The sequence below is a fragment of the Fopius arisanus genome, unplaced genomic scaffold (genome assembly GCF_000806365.1).
Source record: "Fopius arisanus strain USDA-PBARC FA_bdor unplaced genomic scaffold, ASM80636v1 scaffold00140, whole genome shotgun sequence".
Taxonomy (NCBI): Eukaryota; Metazoa; Arthropoda; class Insecta; order Hymenoptera; family Braconidae; genus Fopius; species Fopius arisanus.
Window position 1 is genome coordinate 1,467 of NW_011887879.1, and position 11,790 is coordinate 13,256.

The 11,790-nt window shown below is 36.6% G+C and overlaps 2 protein-coding genes and 1 non-coding gene across 11 annotated transcripts in view; 2 read left to right on the forward strand and 1 right to left on the reverse strand.

Moving 5' to 3' along the window:
* The first annotated feature begins 1,015 nt into the window (after positions 1 to 1,015).
* TRNAL-AAG (transfer RNA leucine (anticodon AAG)) lies at positions 1,016 to 1,097 on the forward strand. Its single transcript has one exon. It is a non-coding gene; the product is annotated as a tRNA-Leu (tRNA).
* A 1,193-nt stretch (positions 1,098 to 2,290) lies between these two features.
* Positions 2,291 to 11,790, forward strand: part of LOC105272109 (epoxide hydrolase 4) — a 222,740-nt gene continuing 213,240 nt past the window's right edge. For 4 of the 8 annotated variants that reach the window (XM_011314014.1, XM_011314016.1, XM_011314015.1 and 1 more), the window contains exon 1: positions 2,291 to 3,187. In XM_011314014.1, the coding sequence (XP_011312316.1) occupies positions 2,981 to 3,187 (207 nt within the window). In that variant the 5' untranslated portion in view covers positions 2,291 to 2,980. The remainder of the gene's footprint in view (positions 3,188 to 11,790) is intronic. The other 4 variants (XM_011314019.1, XM_011314018.1, XM_011314020.1 and 1 more) reach the window with 3 other exon arrangements.
* Positions 4,234 to 6,078, reverse strand: LOC105272108 (uncharacterized). 2 transcript variants are annotated; one of them, XM_011314013.1, is made up of 5 exons: positions 5,787 to 6,078; positions 5,460 to 5,534; positions 4,800 to 5,165; positions 4,534 to 4,708; positions 4,234 to 4,422 (listed from the first exon to the last, which is right to left on the reverse strand). In XM_011314013.1, the coding sequence occupies exons 3-5, from the start codon at positions 5,130 to 5,132 to the stop codon at positions 4,304 to 4,306; spliced, it is 627 nt and encodes a 208-aa protein (XP_011312315.1). In that variant the 5' UTR covers positions 5,133 to 5,165; positions 5,460 to 5,534; positions 5,787 to 6,078; the 3' UTR covers positions 4,234 to 4,303. The 2 variants fall into 2 exon arrangements, with proteins under 2 accessions (XP_011312315.1, XP_011312314.1); XM_011314012.1 differs by having other exon boundaries at positions 4,800 to 5,337.

Consider the following 11,790-nt stretch of genomic DNA (forward strand, 5'->3'; position numbering starts at 1 on the left):
ATCGTTTAAAAGGTTATGATCCAAGAAATTAAAGTGACTGATAGTTCTTTAGAAAACATTCAGACCCTCCTAAAATATTCGAATGTATGTTAAACCTAGGGTATCGCTCCACCACTAATATATGAGTTTGTCGAATTTCAAACGAGACTAGATAATAATTTAGATAGACTAATAGTTACAATAATTAGAGTTGAGTCTGAATAATTTCATGAATATACAGATATATTAAGTATGCAGAACGTTGCGATAAAATTCACAATGATTCGTAGGATAAAATTATACTACTTATCTATTCAGCTGCTCTGTGAGGAAAGAGGATGAGTCTTTCCAAAAGGTGTCGAAGTCCTGTAATCCCCTCTCTTATGATTGGCATTTGATTAGTCGGAGGAAATAAGGTAGTAAGGTTCTATCATCACCTTCTGCTATATATAAACATATCAAAACACAACAACATACACTGGTCTAAGCAAAATTGAAAAAAAAAACACTGACCTGACTGAAAAACATGACCTTCTCCGCCTTGCGCTCATCCACAGTACTCCACTTTTTTCTTATCGTTGAGTTTTTTCACAAAAAATATTTCCCAAAATGCATACCATATCCTCTACCATACTCGCTCTTTAGTGATACGTCACTCACCAGCTCGTATGTTTAAACATGTAATAATAATAACTCTATGGCTGAAACTGTATTAATTAATTTCAAGCCTGTACACATGTAAATGATGTAAATTATATATATGTAAAGCCAATGGTAATTATTCAAAACATAATTCGAAGGTCTCCTTATAGGGTTTTTACCAATTTACTGCTTTTCCCTATTTCCAACCCTTCCCTTCAATCTGCGCTATTCTGTAATTAATTATAAACAAATCTGATGTAAATATAGGTATAAAGCCAATGGCTGGCGACCTAGCTTCTTAAGCATTATTTATATTTATATACTTTGTACAACACAATTGTATATACCTGCTTATCTCAATAAATACTTGTTAATTGTTAATTGTTAATTCGAAGGTAGCGTGGCCGAGCGGTCTAAGGCGCTGGTTTAAGGCACCAGTCTCTTCGTAGGCGTGGGTTCGAATCCCACCGCTGCCAATTTTTTGCCCCAGATAGATATATTCCATCGCAATTTATGGATTTACTACGGAAGAAGATATGCCAACCTTCTTCTAATTTTATGATTCATGCAATTTTTATGTCAACTTTGTCGACTCCCTAACGACTATCAATATTGAAGATTCCCAAGTCTTCATTTGGTCACTAACTCCATTCGCAATTTGAAAATAAAATCAATTCATATTTCATATTTGCGGCGGCTTAATTCTGACAGAAAATTGACAGCACCAATATTCGAACCTCAAACAAAAGATGAATTCCCCGACGGTCTGATGAGCATTCAAAGAGGAACCCATAGTGCCCTAAGGGCAGTCCAATTTACAAACGATCCAGCTGAGGAAAAACCTATAGCAATCGATTCTGTAGTACAGCCTACAAAATGACATTATAACTCAATCTTCCAATTAACAACTGCTGTAATGAAATATTCTCATTGCTTTCCGATCCTTTGTCATCTAATATCTCGTGTTTCCCATACATGCCACAGAATTTCTCTTCGACGAATCTGATCTTCTTTTCACGGATGTATCTACTATATTTAGTCATTACACTGACTGAGAAATTAATTTTTTTAGAATCTTTATGAATACATGTCGCTAAGTTGTTCAACACAGTAAAATTTTTGGATAAATACTGACTATGTTCATGGCAATGTTCGTATAATCTGAATCATTGATATTTCCATCCCCAAATTTTCTATATTTCTAAACTGTTAGCAAACATCTCCGAGTGACGTAAGATAAGTTAACTTACATTTCACCCCCTTTTATGAAGTCTTGAAGGAAGTCGAAGCTTGGATAAGTGTAATAACGGCTAATGACGAAATGAATATGTCTTTTGATAATTAATACGAATGCCTTTCATCAAAATTAAATATTTGAATATGCTTTAGAACTAACCAATCCTAAATTTCTTCTTATTTTCATAAATTATTTCCAATAACTTCAAATTTAACTTATATAATGTCTGCATCCAATCCAAAACTAAATTGCAATTTTTGGTCGGAAATTTTATACAAAATTTTTAAATACTGAAAAAAGGTATAATTGCTAAATGTCGCAATGTATTAAAAACATATTCATCACATAAGTCACTCCAACCAGCGCCCTGCAATCACGTGATCCGAAGTTCAAAGACGTCCAGATTACTAATATTAGTCAACGGATCGTGATAACGCCATCAGACGAATTTACGAGATAGGGTCACAGTCCAAAACTGCGATTAAACCATCACAAGAACACTTGCATAAGTGTTCCAGTGACTAAAGCGTGTGTAATCATAAAAATATTTCTCCAACCCATTTAAGAGCGCTTCCAATTCTTCATTTATCATTCGCTTATTCACGAAACTCCAATAACTCAATCATTCCGGTTTTTCGAATTGATGAATATTTTGTGCGTCTGTGTAATAATCGCCACCAAATAGCCACATATTGGTAATCAGTAATTTGAAAACTTCATTAGACCACGAACAAATTTCGAATCATTCCTCTATGATGACTCTGGAACATTCCAACTAATTATGCAAGAAAAGATATGAAGTCAGTGCAACACTAGTGATCACTGAAGTGAGAGTTCAAGGGGACAAGTGAGTTTTACGCGGTGATTTTTATAATAGATATCGATGACATTGCTGCATACGTCACGAAGGATTTCTCCTATAACGTCAAAGTGAACGTGAACTAAAGTTATAGCAAAGGGGCTATTATCAAACTAAACTCGGCAATTTACAAATACACATGTCAAATGGAAGCAACCTGGGAATTAGATAGGATTCCTCTCGTTATGGCTCATCTTACTACATTTTAGAGCGAATATATCTAACTAGAACGAGATTGTACCACCATTACAAAAAGTGGAATCATGACAGTGAAGATCATCCCAGTTTCTCTAGGCGAAGAAGTTAAATTGCATCTGTTATCGTTCATCTTTGGTATTTATTTAATTATTGTGAGAATGTTCAAATGGGCATGGAACCCTAAGAAGTTCTTCGGAACGATGAAGAGAGATAAACCACCTCCTTGCCTTATTGACGACAGCCTTGGAAAACATTTTTACGTAAAAGTAAAGGTAAGTCATTATTGAAGATATAATCATGACGTGAGATGAAAAAAGTGTTTATCCGGAAGCAAAAAATTGTTAGTTCATTAGCAAAAAGATGCACATATTTATTTCTGGTTCATACAGAAAAAAGGAAAAAGTTCTCCTAATCGCAGCCACGTAGGGAAACATGGTGATTTATTCCGTGCATTATTTTTTTTCTGGTGGAATCGTTGTACAGTGCTCGTGATCGCACGGTCTCATGCTACCCCTGATCTCTATATAAATTATTGAGGCTCTAATTGTAGGACACCTAACGTTATTACGAATGTTGCCGAATATTCGTGGGGTGGGGGTAACATCAGGAGGTGCCGCATGCACGTGATTGAAATGCGAGGGCAAAATCCTTCGCATCTTTTTAACGTGTTTGGACATTTCCTTTTTGATTAAAAAAATGGAAGTTATGGCCTGGCGTAGTGGTTACGGTCATTGCCTCACAATGAATAGGTTCCAGGTTCGATTCCTGGCCGGCTAGAATGGTGAGATCTAACCACCCGGGTAGAAATTTTGTCAGGCGTCTCACAAGGTCTTTATAAGGCTAGCTATCTTAGATCGTAAGGCCCTCATAAGGTTGCTTGGTAAGGTCCAGATCAGGGCTGAAACGCAATGGTGGGCTAAGGTCCTTATCTGGTCAACTTTATCAGGTCTTTAGAAGGTTTACTTGATCAGGGCCTTGCGTTTCTTTTATGAAGAGGTCCTTATCAGGCAGTCTTATAAAAACCACTCAATATCGACTTTAGAAGGACCTAGGAAACGTAAGGGCCACACAAAGATACCATGATGTGGCCCCGATAAAGGACTCTTTATAACAACCATACGATGTTTTATATTATTTATTACTTGAAGTATCAGAACATTGAAAAACAACCGTTTTTCATAGACTTATAGAAAATATTATGTCATAATTTAAGTGGTCAAGTTGGAATATCAACCACATCGTTGATAATAAATGGAATGAATTAGAAATGATATTCAAACAAAAAAAAAATAATTTTCCATCGTGAAGATGATAAAATATTTTAAAAAAAACAAAAATAAATTTTCATTCTTTTTTATCCTTAACGTAAATATTGGCTCATTAATTTTTTAACCACGACGAAATGCTCTTCCCCCATCCCAGTCCTTCGCTGAATTCAACGATGCTTTCAGATGAACTCTGAATTTTTGTTCACTCATGTTTTCACCCAGAACACGTGTATGAACACCTAAAAATAAACCCAAAAACCGGAATTAAAAAAATACGAAGGAATGGATTTTCCATTAATTATCTTCCAAAATTTTTAATTAAAAATTTATGCATGACATTTTATACGCACTCAGCAGACATTTGTAGAAATGTGTATCTTTCAAAGGAACCTTCTCATTCTTGGCTCTTACGCTAGTAAATGTTGATAAAACGAGCTCCTTCTTCAAATACACGCGTAGGATGGTAGATAGGTGATGGGTATCATAATTCCGTTCTCTAGGAATCATATGCTTGATGCGATTTTTCTGTGAAAACAATGCTCCATGCTAATTTGGTCTGGATGTATCAAGTTAGGAATTCTTACTAAAAAATGAATGATTGATAAGAAAAACTTACGATTCTCTGTCTGTATTCTTTATCCTCTAGAATTTCAGCATCGAAGAGAGCGAAATTCTCTCGTCTAGGAGATTCACTTTGTTTTTTAGATGATCCAGTATTTTCAATGGATGTCTTTGCACAAGAATCCAATTCATTTTCTTTATTTCGATCAATACTATTTGACACCATATCAAAGGAAGCATCGGTTAATTCTTCGTGAACCGACTTTTTTGTTAGCTTCTTACTTGTAGACAATCGATTTTCCTCAGTGAAAATCCTCTCTACTGATGACTCTCGGTCAGTGGAAAAAGCATAATTATCATAATGCAGTTTATCCGCTGCACTGGCCATGATTTGTCGACCGAAGCACGATTTTTAACCATTCTGTGCAAATGGGAAATAGATTTTGCTGTGAAAGGACCCACTGGGAAATAGCACATTTTACTCTCATGTTCTTCTGAGTCGAATATCCATGTAGATGGTACAACGTCTACACTTAATTTGTTTTCCGCGTCATCGGGGAAAAGCACAATTTTATAAGCGTGACTCATGATTTCTAAAAATATTTTAAAAAGGCAATAACGAAAAGCAAAAACGCATTCCAATGACACAATAAGAGAAATCCTTTTATTATGCCCAGTGATAAAACTGGAGAAGGTAGAAGTGATAAAAACTAACCTCTATTATTGGCGTTACTCTCACCGCCAAGACACCGGCGAAAAAGAACAATGCGCAATTTAACACCAAATAGTGCTGGAAAAGGTTAGATTATGACCAATAATTAATTTTTATCTTTGTTTAGAGAATTTTTGTTAAACACCATTGCATAAAAAATTAGACCGAACTGAAAAAAAATCGTCTACGCTAACGACGGGGCACAACTGTCTGTTCGCCCGATACCCCCCCCCGTTCCAATAACAATCAGATGTAAAACACGAATTGTTTTCTCGCGTGCAATTTTAACCATACAAAAATCGATATAAATTCTTAATATCAACCACTAACCAGATTAACCATTGACCAGATTTCAGTAAACAAATAAGTTTTCTTCACCAGCAAACAAAAAGTGACCCTATGTATTACCACAGCAGCCGGCACAACAGCGTTTCAATCAGTATATTTTCACTATTATCCCGGTTGTTGTCTTTCCCCTCTTACATATTTTGTACGTATTGTTTTGCTCTATATTCTACAAATATTCAAACGCGTATTTCTCGACGGTAAGTGACTTGTGTGTTGAATTTACGGCGTCTCCTTGTATGTATGCGTGTGCGCCTACGAATCTGTGATTGAAGACTTTTTTTACTGGCAGAAATGTTGATGGACTGAATTTTTTCTGTATTATCATCTTGATCTGTAGCTCAATAAACGAAATATGACTAGTGCGGCCGCCACACAAACAGTATAGCAGCCGGCACTATAGCGTTTCAATGTCGATATGTCCTGCGTGCGTGCGTATGAATTTTACTAATTGTTTTATCCGAATCATGGTGCTTGTGTTTTATTGTTTATAATCGAGACATCAATGTTCTTTCTATTCAGTGATGAATATTAATTACCCCACACTAATTCACTCACATTAATAATACAGATTTTGCTCGATTTTTGTTTTCTTTTCCGAAATTTCCGCCATTTAAAAACCAAATTTTTAAGAGACGCAGGGATGCAGAATTGATAATCTTTTTATTTTATATGCTAGTACAACTGAAACGACAATTTTATTTATCAACTGATGGTCTTACAATTTCACTATAAATCCAAATTTTTCATTCGTTTTTTCAATGATAAAGCAATTTCACATATGTAGCAAAGGCATCGTATACATTTTAATGCTCCCATCAGTATCGAAAGTAAAGTTTACCATTTTTTCACAAACTTCTCCTAATTTATATGTTTGTAATGAATTTGGCTCTGGGATGACATTCCACATTTGTAAATATTTGGAATCACACGGATAAGATAACAGAGGTTTTTTTTTCAACTTATTTCCCTTGATATACACGTCTGTAGTCCCTACCGACGTGAACATTTCATTGATTTGCATTATAATGTTATTTCGTAATAAAACACAATTATTAGGAGGCTTTGTTGTCAACGTGATACCTTTATATTTCAAGCGTTTGATAATAATTCTGGCTGTTTCATTAGGATTCAATTTAGTTAATATTTCTACTTCCGAATTCAAAGCTACTTTTTGATAAAACAAAAAACTATTTTCGTGTAAACGACGACATGTTTGCGCCAAAGTTTTTTTCCACTACGAAGCCATTTTTTTATTTGCCCTAATGCATCCTCAAATGGAAATGCAGTAATATTAGAAATGGAACATTTCATGAAATGTACATCATCTGCCAAATGACACAAACTATGTATATTGCCAATTATACTGGCCTCTCCATAAAGTTCTGGCATCAGTATCACGAATTTTCTTAAAAGATTTTCAGCATTTTGGCAATCGATAAGAGCTCTACATTTAGAACATAATATTCTACAAGCGGTATGCAATAAAAGAAAATGTTTGTATAAATCTTCATTTAACACATTTTTTAGAGTCACTGGTCCTGCATAAAGTAAAATAAATTTGAACTCAACGGCTTTGAGACGATCAACTTCAACCAAACTGCGTGTAGTTCGATGGAATTCACACGGAGTTTGCGTTTGTATTTTTAGTAAATAATCAGATAACTGCATTTTTCCAGACTAGCTCAATCGTCTTTTTGAGAAATTGTTCAACCAATAAAATAAAAGTTTCTTCATGACACCGAGGCACACCAGGTGCATAAAATCCAACACAAATCTTGAAACCATATCAATTGGAGGCTGAATTGCTAGCAAGGGAGATTGACCTACATGATGACCAGCATTCGTTTGTTGACGGAAGGATTCATCAGTTTTTTCTGCAGCTGAATCATCTACAGGATATATTGTTCTTCTTTCAACCCGTTCACTACGCACTTCACATCTCTCACAAGCCCAGTAGCCCCCATGCCCTTTAATATTTTTTAATAATGCACGAGCAGGTCTGTCGCAGATAAAACTTTCGATGCAGATGTTGAACATTTGACCGTCTATAAGCAGGCCATTCGCTTGCAGTTCATTGATTTCGTTAATGAATTTTTCAAGATACTTGTGAACGTCGGTTGGCTTATGCTTAGCTGAATAAATAGCTGTCGGGAAGGGTTTGTAAACATTCTCCTCTGAAAATATTTGACATAAAATGGGCCAAAACTGTTGAGAACTGGATTTGAATAGTTGGAGGCCATCAACATTCACGAGTAAATGGATTTTATTATCATTATGAAAAACTGAATTAACAGTTCGTCTCAACGGTTCGGCAATGCCGAAATAAACAAACTCACTAGTATCTTCTTCATTAATTTCGATAACATATTCTGCTGAATTAGTTTTTAAAAAGGTTTTTGCAGTTTTAGGTAAGTCAGGGAGTAATCTTTTCCGAAGGATCAACAATAATTGATCTAAGAGGGCTAGTGCCAGTTTCCTCTGTACTGCCCATTCTCTCAATTCCTCTATTTCTCGATACTGCATGAAACAGTCGTCTGTTAATTCATCAATGTCGTCTTCAGTTACACTAGCTGGTCGTAGTTCATCGTCATCATCGGTCGTTTCAGTTCCAAGGTCGTCATTTTCATTTCTGCTTGAAGATCCCTGGTCACGACTGTTGACAAAATGTCCAGACTCAGACGCACTAGTAACTGGCGGATCAGAATCAACCAACTCATCCAAAGCATAACCTTCAATATTATCATCAAATTTTTCCGCATCACTTTGCTCATCATCACTGGATATTGTGCGATTACTCTGCTGGTTTTCGAGCCGTCTTTTTTTCCTATATCGTTTCAATCTTTCTTGCGATAAGGTTTTCTTGCGATAATTGTCAAAATCACTCATTCTTTAATCCAAAGAAATTACACAAAACTCGAATTTCTCTCTGAAACACCTTGTAAAGCGCTACGGTCATTGGCTAGGATCACGTTTATGGAAATAGAGCACGCTCTCATCAATTTCAATGCACAGAATTTCATGAGTTAATAAAATTATCGTTAGTAATATATAAAATTTATACGATTTCTTGACAAGGACTTTGAAAGTAAAACGTAAGGTGAACCTTGGCAGGCAAACCTGACAGCAACCAACTAAGGTCCTAATCAGGTGTTTACCTGGTAAAACTGGAAGGCACACCTTATATTTACCAGGTATGGCCCTTATGTGACAACAGGGCCACCTTGGCAGATTTCCAGCCGGGGCAGCTTTAAGAAGTCCTGATCAATCGCTACATAGTCTCAACGGACTCGAAGCGATGCAAAATAAGCATAAAAAAAAGTGGGATGCTGGTGAACTTGAGAGGAATGAATTTCTTCGTTAATTATTTTTCAAATTTTCAGCATCATCAACATTTGCATTCATTTGTTCAAGTTACTACAGCTCAAACTTCGCAAACGAATTAGAACAAACGAATAGAAAACCACAATGGATAAAACAAGAGTAATGGGGGGGGGGATTCTGATTTTCTTTTTGGTAGTCAAGGTAACTTGTGCCTTTCTAACGCAACAACAGGTATTCATGTAGTGAAAGAATCTCTTGTCTTCTTATTATCATTAATACCTCAATGAGAGATTGCTAATCGAACCTCTCATTGCGGGATTCATGACAATAGGGAAGTGCGAAATGCTTTCACTATATGAATACCTGCTGTTGTCAGGAAAATTCGGTCTGATTTTTTGGAGCTAGCAAGTGTGCTTTACAACCAAAGTGACAATCAGAAGTTCCTTCCCCCATAACAGTTTTTTTATCCGTTGGGCTTTTCTATTCGTTTGCTGTAATTCGCTTTCCGAGTTTCAGCTTGAGTGACTTGAACAAATGAGTGCAAATGTAAAATTTGAAAAATAATTGACGAAGAAATTTATTCTCTCAAGTTTACGATCATTCCACTTTCATTTCTATCGAGGAATGTTGAATCTATAGCCTCATATGACTTCCACTTTCTTAATGAATGAGGAAATGTGCAAACACGAGCAAAACGCGTCTGCGCCATATCCCGATATTACCCCCACCACATAAATACCCGGCAACCTGTGTAATAAAAGTAAAATTTCCTATAATTAGAGCCTTAATAATTTTATGGCTACAGCTCCGAGCCTATATGAATCGACCTACCTCTGCCTTAAAGCATTAGTAAGGCTATTTGAAAGATAATCAGCGCCTTCAAATAGTATTCGGGGTAATTCTATAATTCCATCTAGTACGCATGTTCACAGTTTCAATGAAAGGGTTCACAGTTATGTCAATGAAAGGGGATATGCATTGTTCCGACGCGGAATGTGTGGAACGTGTAAACAGACGAATCTTACAGCCTTTGGGAATTCCCCTTTGGGCCTTTCCCCCATTAAAAATTTTCTGTCCTCTCGTTTTCCAAATTCTGACATTTTCCCCCAACACCTTCATCAGTCCAGCCATAAAAGTGAAGACAGGCTAAATTGAAGTTCTGCGTTTATGGCTCACATTAGGTGATCAAATGTATAGATTTTACCATTTTACCACTTTCCACTTTCATGTTCCTTATGCCTGGATGCCTTTATGGCTGGGTCAATTCTCATAACAACTTTTCTCAGTCAGCCATTTATGATCCCTCATAAAAACTAAGTCATTCCCCGTACCTATCGCCTTTCATGACGCTCGGACCGTTTGGGCCTCACCCCCTATATTCCAAGTACCTCCTATTTTTATTTTCCTCCCTGAAAATTCCTCCAATTAAATTGCCTTTCCAATCCGCAAGTAAGCAATCACGTCTCCTTCCATTCATTCCCAGCCCTTGCAGAATATCCTTTTCAAATTTCCTTACTTTCCACACAGACAGTTCCGAAAACGAGTTCATCGTGAAAACATCCATTTTTTCCTACTTGCGAGTTATCATCCATTAATTTTGCACATCTCTGTGTTGAGAAAAATATAGTTTCATTTTCATATCAGTGTTCGTGTTAGTTAATTATTTTACATAGACAATTCGCCTTTCTACTGTTCGTGTAAAAAAAGAGCTTTCTACCCGACATTCATGTTTACCGAGAGTAGTTGGAAATGATACAAATTATCAAAAATATCGGAAAAATCAGTGGCATAGGTACACTCAGCTCAAAATCTCTTAGATAGTGCGTGGTAATTTGTAGGACTACAAAATCACAGAACGGCAAGAATGAGCGCATATCCGCTAGAAAAAGACCACGCATCATGCAAATCCAAAATTTGAATAGCATGAAATCCATAGCCAATGAATCACGAATTTAGCAGGTAAATGGCAAAATGTGTTCACAGGAAATTATGAATATTTCAAAACATTTTTACTCGATCGAGTGAAGTGAATAATGGAGGAATCAATATGCATCTATTGTAGTCAACATATTGAATGATGTTTGAATGGATAACCTTTTTGCACCAGTCAAATATCCTGAGATTCATAAAAATATTTGGTGTTAATTAAAACATCATAATGGTTGTGGCTACGCTATCATAGGGCTCAGCTCTAAATCATGAGACTGACCTTGCCGACAGAGTGACATCGAGGCAAGGAACTGCCAGCTCGACCGGAGCGGAGGTATTTCAGTCCTGTCAGTAGGAACTCTTAAGGCCCGGATGGAGGGAATTTTTTCTCGACAGGCGATTTTAAGCCCTCCTAATTCGCGGTCAAGACCCGAACCTTGATCTCAAGCGATGCCTTGTCGGTAACTACGGCAATCGCTGGAAACCAGGGAAACATTGGACAGTGGGGCTTTCGAGGGCGCCGGAAAATTTTTTCATTCGCTATGCCACTAAGTGGCATGAGAGATTTATATCTCAACAGAGTGGAGAGAAGGGTGAGGGGGCGGGGGGGAGATGTATCCAAATGTGGAATCCACATTTTTTGACCATCACTAAAACTCTTTTGACATGAACGATGGGATAAAAAAAAATGTCTCCACAGGGGTAGGTAAATCGACTCAGGGGATGATTCTGAGTC